A 22851-nucleotide genomic window follows, 5' to 3' on the forward strand; every position below is an offset into this window, starting at 1 on the left:
GCCGGTACGACACACGAGGTGGGTGGGTGGACAACACCACGGCCGGCCGCCTTTGTCTCCCCAAGTGGTGATGTTTACACATCACACGAGGTACTAATAACAGGCTGAGTCGACCTAGGGGAGGCCCATGACCGGTTCAGACAATCGTCACTGGTGTTGGCCTTGAGAGGGAATCGCAGCGCAGCTGACCGCTACGCTCGACACGCGCGCCTACAACAGTTCCATTGACATGTTTGTCACATATATATATTTTTTTAAATGTCAATAACATCTCAGTCCATAAGCCTATAGAGCCTTCTGAACCAAATCTATCTGCCAGCAGAGAGATTGTTTAAACAGCAGCAGCAGCAACAGCAGCAACAGCAACAACAACAACAGCAGCAACAGCAGCAGCAGCAGCAACAGCAGCAACCTCCTTCCGCTTCCACACCACCGAGACTCATCGGCAGGGCAGGGCCGAGTCGAACGAACGCCCCCTGCCCTCGTCCTATTCCCACCACCACCACCACCTCTGTAAGCAGCTAATTCAGTCACCCACAGCGACTAGAGGTGGTCTCCCGGTGCAGCGCAGGGAGACATCTGCCGAGTTGCGTGGACTCCCGGGGGATGATGGTGATGTTGGTGATGATCTGCGCTTGGTTCAAATGTACCCAACCACGTTTGACCCCTGTCACCGATGACCCCTCCCCACCCCCCTCCCCTCGTCCCCCCCCCCGTCCGCCCCACCAGACCGGCTTGACTAGGGGCGGCTTGCTGCCAAGGTCGAGTTGGTATGGCCCGTGGCCTTATATAGAAGGGGGGAGCCGGTGGCTCTGCCATTGAGCATTCACAGAAGAGAGACACCGGTGCAGACAGAGACACGCAGGACGACAGAGGCTTGTCCTGTGGGTTTATATATCAGACGCATTATATAGACTCACGCATAGACTCATACGTAGACTCACATATATAGACTCACACATAGACTCACACGTAGACTCACACATAGATAGACTCACACTTAGACACACACTTAGACTCACACATAGACTCACACAAAGACACACATATATAGACTCACACATAGACACTCAGATATATAGACTCACACGTAGACTCACACATCGACTCACACATAGACTCACACAAAGACACACATATATAGACTCACACACAGACACACAGATATAGACTCACCAGATATACGGTATCGAGACTTACCCATATACAGATGTGTACATACATACCGACACTCACGCACAGGTACGCCTACGCCGTGTACACAGACTCACACGTAGACAAAACACGGGTATGTACACGTGACATCTTAGACACAAAGACACACACGTAGACATCAAGGCACGCACCCAAAACGCATAGGTACACCTCTACAAAGGCTATACTCATAGCCCCCCATAGACACACACACACACGCATAGGTGCGTACATACGCACATGTAAACACTCTCTCGCAGTGTATAAAGGACACCCACAGCTCACCTGTTGACACGACATCATGGAGGCAGTTTGCAGTGACAGGTAAGCGACGGGTTTTGTTTTTGGTGTCTTTCCTTCTTTGAACGCTCTCACGCACCCTCCACTGGCATCCGCGTCACGTAGATCGCGTGGCAACCACGCTCGTTTGTTCTATCCACTGGTGGATGAGGGCCTACCCACGCGGTTGGTTCGTGTGCCGGCTTTCATCGTTGCTGCTACTCGCAGATAGCACTTGCCCCCAACAGCCTGTTAAGGCTATACGGGGGAGCTTTGTTTTGTTGTTGTGGTGTTGGTGGTGGTGGTTATTTGACGGAACGAACAACCGGCACGCCGGGGTTAAGAACCGGCTCTGGATCTCAGTCGCCACTGACGTTCGCCGTGTCCCGGACTCAACCGGTATGCGAATCCGTGGTATTTAAACGGTGGAGATTAAATGCGGCCCATGACCAACAGCACACCATGTCAACCCACGCGGCTTAGCCCCTTATTCTTGTACAGGGGAATTGAGTTTTCAGGTCCAACGCGGGCAAAAAAAATACTTGTGTCAATTTGTCTGTGTTTCTGCCTTTTGATGGAACTTTGTAGGATGAACTCTGAGACTTAAAAAGGGCACGAGGTCTGAATTGGTCTGTAATAAGATCGGCAGCACTGCTAAGGGGTTGACAGGTATAGCAACGTGTCATCAGTCACACACTCTCACACTCTCTCACTCTCACACACTCTCTCACTCTCACACTCTCACGCACTCTCACACACACACTCTCACTCTCTCACACACATACTCTCACACTCACTCACACACTCACACGCTCACACACTCACACTCTCACACACTCTCACACACTCACACACTCTCTCACTCTCTCACTCACACTCTCACACACACACTCTCACACTCACTCACACACACACTCACACTCTCTCACTCTCACACACTCTCACACACTCACACACTCTCTCACTCACACACTCACACTCTCACACACTCACACTCTCTCACTCTCACACTCTCACACTCTCACACACACTCAGACACACTCACACTCTCACACTCTTTCACTCACTCTCTCACACACTTTCACTCTCACACTCTCACATACTCACACTCACACACTCACACTCTCTCACACTCCCTCACACTCACACTCTCTCACACTCTCACACACTCACACTCTCACACTGCTCCGGAGAATTGGACATTCGACAGTGGCCAGAGTTGAACTCAGCCCGTGGCCGCTACGGCTGTGAGCTCACAGGTGCAGACATCCAGACAACACGTGGGCAGCTACAGGGGTCGGCATCCTGCGGATCGGGAGCCGCGTGTTGAGGCTCTTTGGCTGCCCCCACGTGACTCTTTGGCTGCCCCCACGTGACTCTTTGGCTGCCCCCACGTGACTCTTTGGCTGCCCCCACGTGACTCTTTGGCTGCCCCCTTGAGGCTCTTTGGCTGCCCCCACGTGACTCTTTGGCTGCCCCCACGTGACTCTTTGGCTGCACCCTTGAGGCTCTTTGGCTGCCCCCACGTGACTCTTTGGCTGCCCCCACGTGACTATTTGGCTGCCCCCACGTGACTCTTTGGCTGCCCCCACGTGACTCTTTGGCTGCCCCCACGTTACTCTTTGGCTGCCCCCTTGAGGCTCTTTGGCTGCCCCCACGTGACTCTTTGGCTGCCCCCACGTGACTCTTTGGCTGCCCCCTTGTGACTCTTTGGCTGCCCCCACGTGACTCTTTGGCTGCCCCCTTGAGGCTCTTTGGCTGCCCTCTCTGCGGAGCAGCTATTTTTTTGTTTGAAAACCAATTTTTGTTTCAATCTTAAACGTAATTTAACGCAAAGATAATATGCAATTGATAAAATATGACATGGAACGGGGTTCACCATGGAATGCCTTGATTACAACAAAATGTACAACAGTCGAACTTTAATTTAGATTTAAAGCTTTCGTGACTGCAGGGATTCATCTTCTTGGTTCTTTCGGTAAAGTCACGTAGAAGGGAGATAATAAAATAAAAAAAATAAAACATAATAAAATAATAAAATTCTCACGACGTTTCGGCCACAACGCAAGGACGGCTGCTTGCGTTGTGGCCGAAACGTCGTGAGAATTGTAATATTTTATTATGTTTTATTTTTATTATTTTATTATCTCCCTTCTACGTGACTTTACCGAAAGAACCAAGAAGAACAGTCAAACTGTCTTGTTAAATAATTACTAAAGGGGGGGGGGGGACTAAATGATCTCATAATCAAGGTTTTTGGGGTTAGATTGCGTAATCATAAATGTGTCGTAACCCTCCACCACCCGACACAGCCAATTAGCAAGGGATTCGTCACGTGACCAACGCGCCAGTTAGTTGACTACTTCAGCCCCACCGGTGTGTTGGAGGGTAAATCCACAACATTTACTATTTGATTTACTCTGTGATTTAATTTTCGATTTAAAGCTTTCGTGACTGCAGGGATTCATCTTCTTGGTTCTTTCTTCTACGTGACTTTACCGAAAGAACCAAGAAGATCTGTGATGTACTCTCCCACACAGCGGTGGCGCTGAAGTAGTCGCTGATTGGCGCGTTGTTTACGTGACGAAGCTCATTGGCTGCGTCGGGTGGTGGAGGTTCACGACACATTCATAGTTACGCGATCTAACCCAAAAAAAACTTTATTATGAATAATATTGGTCGCGAAAGCCTACTACGTGTTAAACGAAAGAGAGGGAGTTTATTCCATCACGTGTTTTGTATAAGGGGCCGATCATAAATGACGTCACGCGATATTGTATGATTTTTGACCCCCCCCCCCACTCGACACACGGCGTCACAAAAAGTCAGACCCCCCTCAAATATGACGTCACAAAGCTCTGCCCCCCCCCCCCCCAAAAATATAAACACGCTTCAAATCGCTTTAAACTATTGTCACTGTAGTGCGTATTTAATGTGGCGCTGCACTCTGATGTTGTAGGAGAAAACGTTTCTTAAAAAGTCTATTTAATTAAGTAGAACGTGTTGTCTTTATTTATTTAAAGTTGCGCATTCCGATGTGACGTCACATTTCTAAACCGCCCCCCCCTCGTCACACATCGTCACAAATGTCTGACCCCCACCCCCCCCCCCCTAGGTGCGTGACGTCATTTATGGACGGCCCCTAAGTCAGAATGTTTGTCGTTGTCACCCTGCTGTTGACCCGCCGTGCCTGTGTTTGTGTGTACAGGTAGCAGCTGTGTGTGTGTGTGTGATGCAGTTATCGCAACTATTTTGGTCACAGACAAAACAAACTCAACTAAAATGTTTTCTTCTTCAATTTGAAAGGTTACCGACCCCCCGGTATACAGAACTTTAAAGTGAATGCGTGACACAGACACGCAGTGTGTGTCAGCGGGTACCGGTGAAGTGTGTCCGTGCCCATCACTCTTGTCTCGTCGGTAATATTCCACACCGCCAGCGTTAGGGGCCGTCCATAAATGACGTCACGCGATTATGGACGATTTTTGACCCCCCCCTCAAATATGACGTCACAAAGCTCTGCCCCCACCCCCCCCCAAAAAAACATTTCCATTTTGAAAATAAAACATGCTTCAATTCGCTTTAAACTATTGTCATTGTAGTGCGTATTTAATGTGGCGCTGCACTCTGATGTTGCAGGAGTGTTGTTATAACAAGTAGTGTTGTTATAACAATTCTATATCTATTTAAAGTTGCGCATTTTGATGTGACGTCACATTTCTCAAACCGCCCCACCCCCCTCGGCACACATCGTCACAAATGTCTGACACCCCCCCCCCCCCAGGTGCGTTACGTCACTTATGGACGGCCCCTTAGTCGGCTACGTACGGTGCGAAAGAAGTTCAACGTAACACGTTCCATGAAATGTGGGTGAGGGGGGGGGGCGCAGAGCGGTGGCGCAATTGTCATCGCGTTTCACCGCCATGGAACTCGCTAAACCAGAGCCCCCTCTTCATTAACCCCCATTGACCGGCGTGGTGAAATATGGTCAAACGACCCCACGTGACCGGCACGGCGAAGGGAGGCCCTGACCCAGAATCGGAAAAATCCGATGAGCTACAAAGCGCTTTGTCACAGATGTCCCAGCGGTGCACAGCTGCCCGGCAGAGTCAAGTGACGCATGACTGTTAGACACGTGTCGTTAGTTTGTGTTGTTCAACAAACGTTGTCTTGTTCGCTGTGTCTCTCCTCCCATCTCTCCCTTCGTATCTCTCCCTCTCTCTATCCCCCCCCTCCCCCGCCTCTTTCTCTTTCATTTCTTCTCTCCATTCACCTCGCTATCTCTCTCTCTCTCTTCATCTCCCTCCATCTCCCTCTCTCTGGCTCATCTTGTCTCTGTCACGGATCCTTTTCTTATCTCTCTCCTCTCCCTCCCCTATGAATCTCTCCCTCCATCGCACCCCCCTACCTCTCTTCCCGTCGCTCAACCCGCGTCTCTACCTCTCATTGCTTCCTCCTTCACCTCCCCTCCATCTCTCTCTCTCCCTGCTTATTCCATATCTCTCCATCTCCACGCTCCTCCTCATCCCTCTCTGCCCATCTCCCCACTCCTCACCACGCCAATCCCTCTCCACCATCCCCCCTGTTTATCACTACACCTCTCTGTAACCCCCAACCCCCCCAATAAAAAAACAGCTTCCGACCACAGCAACCGCGACATTGCGGCGCTGCAGCTGCTGCTGCTGCTGCTGATGCCCTCCAATCGCCAGCAGCACCACCAGCAACAGCACCAGCAGCAGCAGCACCGCAGCAATCCGGCAATGCGGATCTCAACCCGGCGCACGCCGAGGACGCGTACCACCGCTCGCTGTCGCAGCAGCGGCCGCCGCTGGCTCCGCACGTGCTCGCCTACGCGCTCAAGTGCGCTCGCCTCTGCCGGCCCGAGGCGGTGCGCGTGTGCCAGGGAGGCGCCGCGGAGCAGAGGCACATTCTCGAGGCCATGGCGAGCGCCGGGGTCGTGACCCGCCTGGGCAAATACGACAACTGGTATGCAGGGCGCGCGCGTTCGCGATGGGCCTCTCTGCGTCGTCGTGATTGTCACCGTCGTCGTCGTCATCGTCATCATCGTCATCATCGTCGTCGTCATCATCATCGCCATCATCGTCGTCATCATCATCGCCATCATCGTCATCATCGTTGTCGTCGTCGTCATCATCGTCGTCGTCATCATCATCGTCGTCGTCGTCGTTATCATCATCGTCGTCGTCGTTATCATCATCGTTGTTGCGTGAATCCAGTTGCGTGACTCGCTCGCGTTTGGTGGTGAGTGGAGGGGGGCGAGCAGGAGGGTGACACCGCTGTTAACTCCTCAATGTCCCTGTACAAGAATACGGGGTAAGCCGTATGGGTGGACAGGTACGCGTTCCCGACAGGTACATACGTATGCTGAACTTGATGTCACACCGTAAGTAGCCAACCGTGCTAATGGGAGGTGCTACTACTGAATCCCCCCACCTCACCCATTGTCCACTCCGTCCACTTACCCAGCTGCTGCTGCGGCTGTTGTTGTTGTTGTTGATCAATGCGGGTTGTGTGAGATGTCACACGCGCACAGAAACTTAAAAAAAAAAATTACCAGGTAAGGCTATGAAGCCCTTTATCAGAAGCGATCTGGCCACTAATGACAGCTCAACAAAGTGGCCTCATCGTCACTTTGAGAACGAACGGCAGCAGAATACTCTGAAGGCGTGATGTTGATTCGAAATGTCTCGGGAAAAACCGACGGGCCTGGAGAAGAATCCACATCATCAGAGAGAGAGGCACACACACTCCAAATATACAGCAGCAGGCGTCAGGGTCGGGAGTGAACTGACGACCTCCTGTATACCAGGCGAGGTAGTCAACATCTCCTAGCCACCGTGATGATGATGAAAGATAGAGACACGCACACTCCAAATATGCAGCAGGCGTCAGGGTCGGGAGTGAACTGACGACCTCCTGTATACCAGGCGAGGTAGTCAACATCTCATAGCCCCCGTGATGATGATGAGAGATAGAGAGAGAGACGCACACTCCAAATAAACAGCAGGCATCGTCAGAGGTCGGGATCGAACCCACGACCTCCTGTATGTCAGGCGAGCTAGTCAACATCTCCTAGCCACCGTGATGATGATGATGATGAGAGAGAGAGACACGCACACTCCAAATATACAGCAGGCATCGTCAAAGGTCAGGATCTAACTCACGACCTCCTGTATACCAGGCGAGGTAGTCAACATCTCCTAGCCACCGTGATGATGATGATGATGAGAGAGAGAGAGAGAGACGCACACTCCAAATATACAGCAGGCATCGTCAGAGGTCGGGATCGAACCCACGAACTCCTGTACACCAGGCGAGGTAGTCAACATCTCCTAGCCACCGTGGCGTGGTGCTGGCCACCCACCTCCTCGCGTTGCCATTGCCAGCCATTCATCGGTGCTCCTCTCTAACATCAACTTAGGCTAAGCGCTAAGGGGCGGGGTGGTGGGGGAATATCTTTGTTCTAGATTTGAAGCTTTCGTGACTGCAAGGATTCATACGCTTAGTTATTTCGGTAAAGTCACGTAGGTAAAAAATGAACTTTAAATTAATAAAAAAATTATAAAAAAAAAATTTCATTATTTCTTTTTTATTAATTTTAATTTAATTTTTTACCTACGTGACTTTACCGAAAGAACTAAGAGTATGAATCCTTGCAGTCACGAAAGCTTCAAATCTAGAATCTTAACACCTGTTTTGTTGGCAGAAAAAAAGTAGAAAAACCTATTATGATATTTTGGTACTGGAAAAGGAGATCCCACGATGAATTGTGTCTCTCTCTCTCTCCCTCCGTGCTCTCTCCGCAGCTGGCTGGCTCGCACGGACCCGCGCGACGTGGCGCGCGTAGAGAGCCGCACGGTGCTCGTGACGGCAAACCAGCGCGACGCCGTGCCCCTGCCGCGTCACGGCCGCCCGTCCCAGCTGGGCCGCTGGATGTCCGAGGCGGACTTCGAGAGGGCCCAGCGCGAACGCTTCCCCGGCTGCATGAGAGGTGAGAAGATGCCCGCCGGGGCGCTGTGCCACAGTGGCTAGGAGATTTTTCGATGTAAAGCTTTCGTGACTGCAGGGATTCATGTTCTCGGTTCTTTCGGTAAAGTCACGTAGAAGGGAAATAATAAAATAAAATAAATTAAACATAATAAAATAATTCAATTTCGATTTAAAGCTTTCGTGACTGCAGGGATTCATCTTCTTGGTTCTTTCGGTAAAGTCACGTAGAAGGGAAATAATAAAATAATACAAATAAATCATAATAAAATCATTCAAATTCGATTCAAAGCTTTCGTGACTGCAGGGATTCATCTTCTTGGTTCTTTCGGTAAAGTCACGTAGAAGGGAAATTATAAAATAATAAAATAAAACATAATCAAATAATTCAATTTCGATTCAAAGCTTTCGTGACTGCAGGGATTCATCTTCTTGGTTCTTTCGGTAAAGTCACGTAGAATGGAAATAATAAAATAATACAAATAAAACATAATAAAATAATTCAATTTCGATTTAAAGCTTTCATGTCTGCAGGGATTCATCCTCTTGGTTCTTTCGGTAAAGTCACGTAGAAGGGAAATAATAAAATAATAAAAATAAAACATAATAAAATAATTCTCACGACGTTTCGGCCACAACGCAAGCAGCCGTCCTCAGGTGTCGTGAGAACCCACGACATCCTGTATACGAAGCGAGGTAGTTTACATCTCCTGGCCACCGTGGCACAGTGAGACAGGGACGGACAGAGAGACCCACAGACGAGCGGAATGCTACGACTGTAACAATGGAGAATGTGGACGACAAGGCACGCTGTTTGGTGTCACGCGCGGTGACCTCGGATGTGGCAGAGGAGAAGAGGTCAAGTTGGGTTGGGTGACTCTCAGGGGCTCAGAGAACCGGGTGAGCTCCCAGTGAGGGGAGTCTATGGTGTCAGCCTGGTCACTGTCGACTCGCGGAGAGAACCAATCACTTACACAGGAGAGCGGATGAGTGGGTGAGTGAGCGGGTAGATAGATGAGTGAGTTGCGTGGGTGAGTGGGTGGGTGGTTGAGTGAGTGGGTGGATGAGTGAGTGAATACGTGGGTGAGTTAGTGGGTCGGTGAGTGGGTGGGTGGGTGAGCAGGTGGGTGACTGAGTCTGTGAGTGAATGGGTGGGTGAGTTACTGATTGGGTGCGTGAGTGGGTGACTGGATGACTGAGTTTGTGAGTGAGCGAGCGAGTGGGTGAGCGAGTGAGTGCGTGGGCGTGAGTGCGTGGGCGTGAGTGCTTGAGTGAGCACGCGTGTTGGTGGAATGCCACCAACTCTCGCAGCAAAGCAAATTGAATGGCTGCACCACTTGCAATCATCGTCTCGACTGGCCGTACAAAAAAACCCATCGCCGCGGACGGTTCGTGACACCGTCCGGCAACTTTGAACCCTCCCTCCGTCTCTCCCCCCCTCCCACAACGGCCAGGCCGCACCATGTACGTGATGGCGTTCAGCATGGGCCCGCCGGAGTCGCCGCTGGCACGGCTGGGCGTGCAGGTGACCGACTCGCCCTACGTGGTGGCCAGCATGAGCATCATGACGCGCATGGGCGCCGCCGTCACGGAGGCGCTGGGCGACGGCCGCGACTTCGTGCGCTGCCTCCACTCCGTGGGGGTGCCCCTCACCAGCTCCGGTAAGCGGGGCGGGTACACGAGTACACACTGACACACACGGGTACATGCAGACACACACGGGCACACGAGTACACACTGACACACACGGGCACACGGGTACACACTGACACACACAGGCACACGGGTACACACTGACACACACGAGTACACACTGACACACACGGGCACACGAGTACACACTGACACACACGAGTACACACTGACACACACGGGTACATGCAGACACACACGGGCACACGAGTACACACTGACACACACGGGTACATGCAGACACACACGGGCACACGAGTACACACTGACACACACGGGTACATGCAGACACACACGGGCACACGAGTACACACTGACACACACGGGCACATGCAGACACACACGGGCACACGAGTACACACTGACACACACAGGCACACGAGTACACACTGACACACACAGGTACATGAGTACACACTGACACACATGGGCACACGAGTACACACTGACACACACAGGCACACGAGTACACACTGACACACACGGGCACACAGGTACACACTGACACACACGGGTACATGCAGACACACACAGGCACACGAGTACACACTGACACACACGGGCACACGGGTACACATGGGAACGTACGCTACGTACAGTTGTGTCTAAATAACAATGTCTCTAACCAATGTGTATTGCCTCCGATGACGTATGGATCATAGCTGAATACATACAGATGCTCTTATCCAATCTCATCCTCACGTTTCTCTCCCCATGTGTCTCTCCCCATGTGTCTATCCCCATGTGTCTATCCCTATGTGTCTATCTCCACGTCTCGTCCTGTCTATCTCTCTCCACGTGCATCACCCCGTCTGTATCCCATGTTTCCCCAATGTCTTACCCCATCGCTTTCCTCACGTGTCTCTCCCTGTCTCTCCCCATGTTTCTCTCCCCCCGTGTCTCTCCCCCCGTGTCTCCCCACGTGTCTCTCCCCCCATGTCTCCCCCCATGTCTCACCCCCCGTGTCTCTCCCCATGTCTTACCCCGTGTCTCCCACCGTGTCTCTCCCCCCATGTCTCCCCCCATGTCTCCCCCCATGTCTCCCCCCGTGTCTCTCCCCACAATCCCCTCCCCGCCGCGACCCAGCCTCCCCTGGCCCCGCGTGGCCGTGCAACCCAGAGAAGACGCTGATCGCTCACCTCCCGGCGCGCCGGGAGATCATGTCGTTCGGCAGTGGCTACGGAGGCAACTCCCTCCTGGGCAAGAAGTGCTTCGCCCTGCGCATCGCGTCCAGCCTCGCGCGTGACGAGGGCTGGCTGGCCGAGCACATGCTGGTGAGCACCCCACAAGGCGAAGCGCTCCCCCCACCATCCCCCCTCGCCCGCCGTACCGAGCCGGGTCAGGGCCGATGATGGAGATCGGAATGAGAATATTTACCCTGGAGAGGAATCCGATGAGCTGATGAAGCTCTTTTTCACAGATGTCCCAGTTGAACAAATAAAATAAAATAAAGGCGACGACCACGGCCGACGTTCGCCACTAAGTGGCGGTGGCATCGCCACGTGCGCCTGTGCCAGGCTGGGTGCACTTTGAAACCACGTGTAGTGTCGGAGGATCGCTGCTGGCAGGAGGTCACGGGGCAGACCCAGATGCTCGTGGGTGGACTGACTGAGACGACTACCGGCATATGCAGCACCTGTGCTCCCCACTGTGCCAACTCGCCGCGTTTTATCCGCCCCGGCGCTCCACTCGTTGATGCGAGCGTCGCTCCTCCGCTATTGTTGGAGGGCGACTGCCTCCAACTGCCCAGTGGCAGCAGCAGCGTCCTTCACCAGCCTCCACCATAGAGGCCGATCTTGACACCGCTGGCACCGGTCATCGGCAAGTCCACTAAACTCCACATCCTCCCGTACCGCATCAGTTCCATCTCTTCTCCGTGCCGTGCCCGTTTAGCCCCCCTCTATGCGGCCAAACAGAAGCTGCTTGGGCATGCGGTGGCTGGGCATGCGGGCTACATGACCCAGCCTCGCCTGCCGGAGAAGCTCACCGATGGGACTGTGTCTTGATCTCTCAAGGATCTGTGAGCTCCCTCGCAACAATCCAGCCTGGCTACATATACCCAATAACTGATCGTCGGCGTGAACCTTTCAAACTGGTGCAGACGTTCCATCGGCAAGTCAACTCACGGGAGCACAGCGCGCGCGGTCGCTATGAACGCGCGTTGTGTCTGGGGGACGGCCCAGCGTGGGTTGGAACACGCTGGCGGCAAGCGACGGATGAATTTGGCACGCACGCGCACACGCCCACACGCCCTCGTCTTCCCCGTCAGATCCTGGGCCTCACGAGCCCCGAGGGGCGCAAGAAGTACATCGCGGCGGCCTTCCCCAGCGCGTGCGGCAAGACCAACCTGGCCATGATGACGCCGTCGCTGCCCGGCTGGAAGGTGGAGTGCGTGGGGGACGACATCGCCTGGATGAAGTTCGACAGCGAAGGTGGGTGGGGGTGGTGGGTGGGGGGAGGGAAGGGGTGGTGGGTGGGGGGAGGGAGGGAGGGGGTGGTGGGTGGAGGGAGGGAGGGGGTGGTGGGTAGGGGGAGGGAGGGGTCAGAGGGAAGGAGAGGGGGAGGGAGGGGGTGGTGGGTAGGGGGAGGGAGGGGTCAGAGGGAAGGAGAGGGGGAGGGAGGGAGGGGGTGGTGGGTAGGGGGAGGGAGGGGTCAGAGGGAAGGAGAGGGGGAGGGAGGGGGTGGTGGGTAGGGGGAGGGAGGGGTCAGAGGGAAGGAGAGGGGGAGGGAGGGAGGGGATGGGGGGGAGGGAGGGAGGAGAGGGAAAAATAGAATTCCAGAAAAGATCAATACGGGACTCATTCAGCCGAGGCCGTAGATACTAAACTACTTTTTATTTGACCAGGTGAGGCCCCACTGAGCTACGTAGCTCTTTTTCAGAAGCGACCTGGCCACAAATGATGGCTCAACGAAGTGGCTTACCATCATCATGTGGAAGTGTATAGCAGCCAAATACTCTAAAGGCACGATGTTGATTCTAAATGTGGAGGGAAAAACCGGAGGACCCACAACCTCCTGCATACCAGGCGAGGTAGTTAACATCTCCTAGCCACCATGATGATGATGATGAGAGAGACACCACAAACTCCAAATATACAGCAGGCATCAGGGTCGGGATCGATCCCACGACCTCCTGCGTACCAGGCGAGGTAGTTAACATCTCCGCGCGTGAACGTGCCGTCTACCCCGTTTAGTGGGGGGCGGGGGGGGGGGGTTGCGTAATCGCACAACGTCACCGGCGGTAACCCCCCCCCCCCCCCCCGTTGCCTCCTCCCCGCAGGCCGCCTGCGCGCCATCAACCCCGAGAACGGCTTCTTCGGGGTGGCGCCCGGCACGTCGGTTCGCACCAACCCCATCGCCATGCGCACCATCCACTCGAACACGGTGTTCACCAACGTGGGCGAGACGCAGGAGGGCGGCGTCTACTGGGAGGGCATCGACGAGCAGCTGCCGCCCGGCGCCAAACTCACCTCCTGGCGCAACCAGACGTGGCAGCCTGGTGAGGAGGGCGCGGGGGGGTGAGGGCAGAGGGGGGTGGTGAGGGCAGAGGGGGGGGGTGAGGGCAGAGGGGGGGGGTGAGGGCAGAGAGGGGGTGGTGAGGGCAGAGGGGGGGTGGTGAGGGCAGAGAGAGGGTGGTGAGGAGTGGGTGGTGAGGATAGAGGGGGGTGATGGTGAGGACAGAGAGGGGGTGGTGAGGGGGGCGTGGTGAGGACTGAGGGGGGGGGCGACGGTGAGGACAGAGAGGGGGTGGTGAGGGTAGAGGAGGGGTGGCGTGGTGAGGACAGAGAAGGGGTGGTGAGCACGGAGGGGGGGGAAGAGGGAGGGGCACGTGGGGGAGAGAGGGAACTCAAGGGGAGGCAGGGGGTGCATGCACGGGGGGGAGAGGGGGGACACAAGGGGGAACACAAGGGGGTAAAGGGGGGGGGGCATGCATGGGAAGGAGAGAGGGGGCACGCAGGGGTGTGGGGGAGATGGGGGGACACACGGGGGGGGGGAGAGGGCACGGGGGGTGGGTGGGTGGAGATGTGGAGGGGGAATGGAGACGCTCGGAATGACGAGACGAGGCAGAAGGCCGGGGTGGCGGTACACAGTGGGGGGGGGGGGGGGGTCTCGTAGTAACGAGTTGGGGGGCCGCAAAGGGACTCGAGAAGGAGAAGGGGGGACTCACGGCGTCAATGTGGGACCCCCCACTTCTTACCCCCTACCCCAACCACCCCACAGGTGACAAGGAGCCGTGCGCGCACCCCAACTCGCGTTTCTGCACGCCGGCCTGCCAGTGCCCCACTCAGGACCCCGCCTGGGAGGCCCCCGAGGGCGTCCCCATCGACGCCATCATCTTTGGCGGGCGCAGGCCAGCCGGTAGGAGCGTGCGCCGGGTGAGGGGTGTCGATACGGGATGCGTCGCGAGCGTTCGCAGCGAACCTCACGATTCGTTGATTTGTGAGAAAAAAAATGGCGGACAGATTGTGTAAATGAAATGTGTGATTTCTGACTTCCTGAATTGTTATTGTGGCTTCCTGGATCAGAAGTATAACTTCCTAAATTGTTATTATGGGTTCATGGATCATAATGCTAGCTTCCTGGATCAGAATTCTGAATTCCTGGATTCTTTCTCTGAGTTCCGGGATCAGAAGTATAACTTCCTGGATTGTTATTGTGGGTTCCTGGATCAGAATTATGACTTCCTGGATTGTTATTCTGGCATCCTGGATCTTGTTCTTGATGCAGTTACAAGCGAAACGCCGCGTCTCTAATCGCCACCAAATTTGGCAATGAGAATTGTCCCCTAACTGTACTGGGTGAGTGAGCTGAAACAACAACAGCAATAATACCGTAGCAGCAATAATAATAACCACATTGTACACGCCACAATACCTTTGATTGGCTGCGATGGGTGATGGGGATGGTTCTGAATGTCACCAACTTTGGATCGATCGTTAACGTACCGGCCGCATCAGAAAATTGACGATGATCTGCGGGCAAGATTACAGATGGAGTGCGCACATTCTGGGATTAAACCGCACTGCCGAGTGCAGAGAATTGCCGGCCTTCGTAAGTGCTACTCGCTAACAGCACTTGCCCCAACAGTCTGTCAAGGCGAAACGGGGGATCGTTGTCTTTGTATTTGTGTACCTGTGTGCAATGAACCCGGCGGCCCAAGTTCGATTCCCGCTCACGGCCAACACCGGTGACGATTATCTGAACCGGTCCTGGGCCTCCCCTAGGTCGAGTCAGCCTCAAATGAGTACCTCGTGTGCAGCGTGTAAACATCGCCATCGGGGAGACAAAGGAGGCCGGGCGTGGTGCTGGCAACCCCGCCCGCTCGTGTTTCCCGGCGCCGGCCTTCACAGGTGCTGCTCGCTCACAGCACTTGCCCCAACAAACTCTGTCTTCGTGTTGTCCCTGGGGGCGTGCTTGTGACAGGCGTGCCGCTGGTTTTCGAGGCGTTCAGCTGGCAGCACGGAGTGTTCGTCGGCGCCGCCATGAGGTCGGAAGCCACGGCGGCCGCAGAGTACAAAGGTACGGGTTCAATTCTGGGTAGTGGCCGGAACGTCGGCGAGCCACTACCATAGCGTGGCAACGTTCGTCCTAGCGGCGCACGGGAGCACGGTCGGGATGAATTTGAGGAATAAAAAAAAAAACATCACCACCGCCGCCACCGCCGCCAGCAGCATCAAAAGGAATACGATGCGACTCTCAATTCGAAGGAGTTCAATCGCGGCCTTAAATTTTAACAGGTCATGGGATTGCTGGGGGTTAGTTAATTGCATGAGCGGTTATGTCACCGTTGTTTAGGCAGAACTGCTTTTTTGTGTTTAGCTTGTTGTTCTTCCCCGATGAGCACGGCTGGCTACGTACGGTGCAAAAGAAGTTCACCATACATCGCTAGATCAGCCACGGTCGATCCACTGTTCAAGGAATGCTTCCAAACAGCGATCGCCGCCACCACCGCAGTTTCTCGCGATTCTGCGACGTTAACGACCCACAATCGTGGACAGTCCTCTAAACCCGCACTGTGCCCTCCCCCCACTACCAACCCCCCACCGCGTACTACCCTCTGCTGCCCTCCGCTATCTTCCGCTACCCCCTACACTACCCTCCCCCCCTCCCCCGTACCACCCACCACGACCACCCGCTGACCCCCCCCCCGCACCACCCCTCCGCTACCCCCACCCCCCTCCCCCTGCCAGGCAAGGTCATCATGCACGACCCCTTCGCCATGCGCCCGTTCTTCGGCTACAACTTCGGCCACTACCTGGCCCACTGGCTCGGCATGGCCCGGCGCTCCAGCCCGGCGCAACTGCCGCGCATCTACCACGTCAACTGGTTCCGCCGGGGGCCTGCCGGCAACTTCCTGTGGCCGGGCTTCGGCGACAACTGCCGGGTCCTCGATTGGATCACGCGCCGGCTCGAGGGCCGTGCAGAGGGTCGCCGGACGGCCGTCGGCGTGGTGCCGGCGCCCGGCGAGCTGGACCTGAGCGGCCTGGCCGAGGAGGTGGACGAGGAGGGGCTGTTCTCCGTGCCGCGCGCGTTCTGGGAGGAGGAGGCGGCCGAGATTCGCTCGTACCTGGAGGAGGAGGTCAGTGACGACCTGCCGCGGGAGATCCTCGACGAGATGGCCGCGCTGGAGGAGAGGATCAGGTCCATGTGATGGCGACGACGGCGGCAGCGGCGGCGGTGACGACGGCGGCGGCGATTGGTGGTGGTGATCACGGCGATGTCGGCGATGACGACGGTGGTGGTGATGATGACGGCGGTGGAGGTGGCGGTGGCGACGATGGTGGTGGTGGTGGTGACCATGGCGACGGTGATGATGGAGAAAAAAAAAATATCGCTCGGGGGCGGCGGTGTGGGTGGGTGGGCGCTCAGATTTCTGTAGACGGCGACAAGCGAGCGAGCGAATGAGCGCGACACGATTTGCCAAAATGTATGGCGGGGGGGGGGGCGGTGGAAGGGTGGCGGAGGGAACTGAAGTAAAATCCGTTAGGGGAAGGACGGCGCTTAGCGTGGCTCTTAAAGAGATTCGGAAATTCGCATCGTGCCCAGTTCATTCCGAGGTGCCCTGTTCGGGCTCTATGAGACCCGGGCAATTTTGTGGTTGTATCGAGGTTCCCCACGATTACGGTCCAGTTCACGAAGCGCTTTCTTTCTTGGATTTTTTGTGCCGTTCTGTATCGTATGTTCCGTCTCTTGCGTTCCGTCTCTTGTGTACCACAAGAGATGTCACGGTTTACGAATCGCGATTCAATTCACGAATCGATTATCTCGCTGCCTTGTTTTCCCCTGTCAGCGGCAATACGGTGAATCGTCACGATTCAGGGTCCCCATTCGGTTCGAGAACCAATCATATCCTTGGCCTGTTTGCGTGACCCACCTCGAAAGCATAGAGACAACCTTCCTCTGCGTTTAATGTGCACACGTTGCAAATAGCCGATTCCGAACACGCGCGATTAAAGCGCACGTCTTCAGAGCGCGAGCGTTGATTCCAATCAAAGAATCGCGCACATCACGTACACCTAAGCACGAGCTTCAACCTGGGGTTGGACCGCCAACCTGGATTTGATCGTCAGAGTCGCAGCCGCTCCTTGTTGTTTCTCGACGCGTCGCTCCTGCAAAGAGCGCGAACAGGACAGAAATCCGGGGCGGGTCGACGTTCGCCACCTCGACCGCCCGGTGAAATTATCCCAATTGGCAGCTCTGCGCTGGTGGCTCCATTCGATTTCTCGTGGCTCATCTTTCTCTGCGTTTGCCCGTGGAGATGTTTCCGGCAGGCGCGTCACGCACGGTGTCAGCGCAGGGGAAGGGCACGCGCGCACGCGCACACGCACACACGCGCGCATCTCCGGTTTCGGGCACAAAACATTTGTGAGCCGGTTGGGGGGCGGTGGTGGTGGTGGTCACTGGCGTGCCCGCTAAATTGGCTAATTGGAACATCGCTGACGCGCACGGGGTCATCCGAGCGCGCAGCCGTGGAGGCCTGGCTTTAATTTCACGTCCAGTTCTCCTCCCGCAGAGCCCACTTGGGTGACACGGCGATTTGCCTGGGCGGTCCGCGAGCGAGCGAGCGCTACGTGCGCGCGGCGCGTAAACCTCCGCGGGCGCTCTCCGACCGAGAACAACGAAACCTCGCCGACTCTCGCCGCACGGAGAAAAATGTCCCAGATGTTGGCAGGGGCTCGCGTCGGCGTACGCAGATGTGCCCGTAGGTGACCGGCGCTCACGTCAATCCGCTGCTGGATGAGGGACCCCGCCCCCCCCCCCACAACGCGTGGCGTGTAAGCGCGGTTGGCATCTGGCCCCGGCACGGGGAATTAAATGGGCCCCAGCCCCCGCCCACCCTCCAGCCCGCAGGCCCACTGTGCAGTTGCACCGCCTGTGCGTGTACGTACGTACGTGCGTTGAACTTCTTTCGCACCGCACGTAGTCAACCGCGCTCATCGGAATGACAACACAAAAAAAGTAGTTCCAAAGAAATGAGTTCTCAATGTGGATGATGATGATGATGATTTCAAAGTGCATAGCTCCCAGTAGCTTCCTAATATCGGGAGGGCGTCCGGAGCGCACGCGGTTGTGCGGGAGCCGTTTGGTCGCAGTTCAAGTCCAAGTGGTTTTGCTGCGCTCTCCCCCGTGCTGCTGTCGACCGCGCAAGCCTTTGGAGCCTGTCCGCTCTGAACAACCTTTTACATGCGTCGTGGGTTAGCTTCTGAGATTTCACGGCGTTGGGGCGCATTTCCCCGCGATGTGGTCATCGGGGCATAAGACGAAAAAAATAACGGGGCGGTTGAGAATTAAGTACGGGAGGTTTTGTTTTTGTTGTTTTGAACCGCTACTTGGGGGAATGGAAGATATTGACGTTTCGGCCTGCTAACCCCCTTCTTCAGGAAACAAGAGGTTTTACGGAGGCTTGAAATAACCTCACGAGGTGGTGTCAGACGGTGGAACTTGCTCGGGTGCAATGCACGTGACAAAAGCGGCATTTGAGAATATTTGTTTCGAATGCATTCCGGGGAATGAAAAAAAGTATTTTTTTTTTCATTTGAATAGCGCAGACAACCCCATTCAGATGGTCTTACCGGTTGCTCGATGCGATTGGTCGACCACGACGGGGGGGGGGATTGTTGTAACGAATAGGCAGGCGTCTGCTCACACGAAGAAAGCCTTGCGGGCGGGAGCTAAAATACCCTTGCACAGTGAACTCGAATAAGCTCCAGATCACCGTTGTCACGAGAATTAGCGAGACGTTGATTTAATGTAATTCTAGCAGGAGGATGCTAACGGAGAATGTATTGAGCCAAGCAGTTGGGACAACAATGAGAATTTAAAAAACACTTTAAACAAGTCTCCTCTCATGGATATCAGGATCAGAATGTTTAATTATACTGAAATAAACCTATGAGCTATGAAGCTAAATTCCTCTTGATATGCAAATTATTTTGTCAAGGCGCTCTTCCCCCCTCCATCCCAGCTTAAATAGACGCTCCAAGCCTGGGGTGTGTCATTCAGACTCTGTCTTCTCGACAGACCTGTTCTCCACCTGAGGACGGCTGCTTGCGTTGTGGCCGAAACGTCGTGAGAATTATTTTATGTTTCATTTTTATTATTTTATTATTTCCATTCTACGTGACTTTACCGAAAGAACCAAGAATAAAAATACGAAGCTCTTCTTCGCAGATGTCCTCCTCGTAGGACAAGCCGCGTCGCGAGCGTAGAGGATCAATTCTGAATCGACGATTCGTCGAACGCCCAAGCCACCGCTACCATCACGGCCACCGCACATATTTCACGAGCGTGCGACATCACGCACGCACGTGCTCGCTTATAGTCTATACGCAAGCTCTGCAGGCACGGCACTCGTTGCCGCTTGACGATCGTTATCACCTTGCAGTGGCCACCTCGTCACAGGTGATACAGATCTCAAGCTGCGTTGAGATTAGGGGGCATTGCAGAGGGCATGGGTGGGTAGGGCTCTGCAAGTGACGGCCCCGCAAGCAACATTTGGCCCTGTTGAGAGACGTGGCCTGGCCCAAGACATCACGAGACACGGATGAGTGAAATAAAGGTGGAGATAAGCAAGGGAAGGAGATGACAGGGCTGTGGACAAGAGAAACATTTGTCAGTTGAAGGGTCGATGAACAAGCGATAGAGAGACATGGAGTGAAGAGGTCTAGAATAGATGAGACAGAGATGAAGGCTGTAGATGGTACAGCCGATATGAAACCATGACGCTAAGTGACTTAACGACGTTTGTACGCGTGGTATAACGTCACGTGGCCCACGGGAAAATATATTTGAACGCTGCTATAGGGTAAGCCATATTGGCATTACAATACTAATGGATGGGCGAAACACCCATGCAGAGATTACATGTTAACTTGGGGACGTGAGTTCTTAAGCTTGTTTTTATTTTAGGTGGAATGTATGCCTATGCATACCGCTGTTATGCAAATATTTATCGCTGAAATTCTCAAGTCCTTAAAAGTTTTTAATTTAAAAGCTGAAGCTGCATAACAAATCATAGAAACTACGCTCAATTCGAGATGGGGAGTTTTACAGAACGGAAAATATGACGCGTTTTTATTGAGCACCTCTACGCAATGGTTAAGACACTGTGCAATCTTCTATATTATGTTTGACTGCCCTCTTGTCGGCCTACTTTCTGGACGAAAGCCTCGCCACAGACTGTGTTAGTCATGGGCAGGAGGGCAGAGTGGGGGGCGGGGGGCGGGGGGTGTCGTTTGACCAGACTTCACCACGCTGGTCAGTGCAGAGGTTGGTGAACTGGGTCAGAGGATTTCCCCAGGTCTGTCTCAGACAACCACTCGCCACTGGCGTTAGCCGTGGCTGCTGATAGAACTCACGGCCCGCATATTGCGCTCTGACCGACGGCTGCAAAGACGCAATCCCTCGGAGCGGAGTGGAAGTAAATACGCAAAGCATCCTCAAGACAGTCTCACTGAAGAGTCTCAACACTCATTGTCATGAGGCTCCCGCTGACGTCGGGACGTTTTGCCAGTTGCTTTTTGAACGTAGTTATCGCGGCGGGAGGAAACCGGATTGAATCCCGGAGGGATAAAAAAATAAAACCCCACCCAACACGCGTACGAAGGGATAGCGGCTCTCAAACCCCATACTACTTTGTAGGTCGCAACCTACTTGCTGCACTGCATATTTGTTGCCCAGAAGGCTGACACTCATTAAGGCTCCGGGCAAAATAAGTACCGAATTCTCCTGGATTATAAGACGCGCTTTGCCCCCTGTAACGGAAAGCAAAAGGTGTCGGCAAGTCTTACAATCCGGAAGGTGCATGTGTGTGTGTGGGGGGAGCGGTGGCGCAGTGGTTAGCGCGCTGCGCAACGAACCCGGCGACCCGCGGGCAACACCAGTGACAATTATCTGAACCGGTCCTGGGACTCTTCTCAGTGTACAAAGGCGGCCGGGCGTGGTGTTGGCCACCCCACCGCCTTCGTGTGTTGTGCCGGCCTTCATATGTGCTACTCGCTAACAGCACTTGCCCCAACAGTCTGTTAAAGGCTATGCGGGGGGTAAAAAGGGGGAAATCTTTGTATTTGTATGTGCGTGACCAGATTGATATCATTCTATTTACACTGGGCAAACAGACTTTAGGCGGTGATGTCTTACTTTCCAGATCGTCTTATGATGCAGAGAATGCGGTAATTCAAGGCTCATATCCTTGTGTGGTCCACCAACCCTCTACTTGTACGAGGAGAGAACCGTCTTCTGTAAAGTTGCTTGCGTGCGCTTGCCGTAACCGCCTTGATCTGGAAAAACGAAGTATTTGTAGCTGCCTTAGGTCAAATCGACCAACACCACGATCATAAACCCCGCGATTACACCCCATGACATAAATCATCCTGAAGTTTTTAAAAATCTTGAGTAATGAAAAAGAAATATGACGTGCACACTGATGCGATGCGTTTTGTATATCCGGTGATTCGTTCGTGTATCCAGAACGCCGACTGTATCTATAATTTTTAGCGCTTGATGAAAAATGTTGGAGAGGAAAAAAAAAATGGATTAAAATCTTTGCAGATTGTGTCTTGCGTATTGCGATGGTTATTGGTGGAGTTCCCTCTGTCAACGGCAAGGGTGGAGAACTTAACTTTACACGGCCTGTGCGCCACACGAAGTCTACCACCCTGAAAAAGCCTGAAATTAATATTGATTTACGTCACCACAAGCATCTTAAGCAGGACTAAATCGGACAATTGAGAGAGGGGACATTTGACCCACCCACTCTCCCACAAACCCATCCTCTCAACCATCCAATCACTCACCTATCCACTCACGCATCCACCGATTTACAAACCTACTCACCCACCCACAGTCTATTCTGTCACGAACTGCAGGAGCATGTGTGTAAATGTGGTTACCCACCAAAGGTATTTTATATTTCTATGCAGTCCTCAGGTAGCAAACGGTTGCCCACCCATGTGGTATTCATTCTAAAGGGATTTTTTTGGTGAATTCATAGCGATTTTCAAGGGGTTTTGCAGTTTGTGAAAATGAGAATTGTCCCATGGCCACGGACGTATGGACACACGGAAAAAAACATGTCCTGGGCATTGCAGTCGGTTACTACTGGCTTCCTTAAAACAGTACATTGAAATATAGCGAAGGAATGGAACGGCATCTGAGCGGAAGTCCACTACGGGGATG

The 22851-nt window shown here is 53.9% G+C and overlaps 1 protein-coding gene across 1 annotated transcript; it reads left to right on the plus strand.

Annotated features, from left to right (window-relative positions):
* The first annotated feature begins 806 nt into the window (after nt 1-806).
* On the plus strand, nt 807-22230 carry PCK2 (phosphoenolpyruvate carboxykinase 2, mitochondrial). Its single transcript, XM_078613795.1, has 10 exons — nt 807-1518; nt 6109-6459; nt 8301-8485; nt 9936-10142; nt 11260-11447; nt 12443-12605; nt 13454-13672; nt 14395-14532; nt 15598-15693; nt 16365-22230. The coding sequence occupies exons 1-10, from the start codon at nt 1496-1498 to the stop codon at nt 16823-16825; spliced, it is 2031 nt and encodes a 676-aa protein (XP_078469921.1). The 5' UTR covers nt 807-1495; the 3' UTR covers nt 16826-22230.
* Nucleotides 22231-22851: the final 621 nt, after the last annotated feature.

The sequence above is a fragment of the Lampetra planeri genome, chromosome 42 (genome assembly GCF_965212315.1).
Source record: "Lampetra planeri chromosome 42, kcLamPlan1.2.h2, whole genome shotgun sequence".
NCBI lineage: Eukaryota > Metazoa > Chordata > Hyperoartia > Petromyzontiformes > Petromyzontidae > Lampetra > Lampetra planeri.

Bases quoted from the DNA above. Each gene is read 5' to 3' on its own strand.
- PCK2 (XM_078613795.1), top strand. From the start codon at position 1,496: ATGGAGGCAGTTTGCAGTGACAG. The intron at 1,519-6,108 runs GTAAGCGACGGG...ATAAAAAAACAG, and splicing joins GAGGCAGTTTGCAGTGACAG to CTTCCGACCACAGCAACCGC. The intron at 6,460-8,300 runs GTATGCAGGGCG...CTCTCTCCGCAG, and splicing joins CTGGGCAAATACGACAACTG to CTGGCTGGCTCGCACGGACC.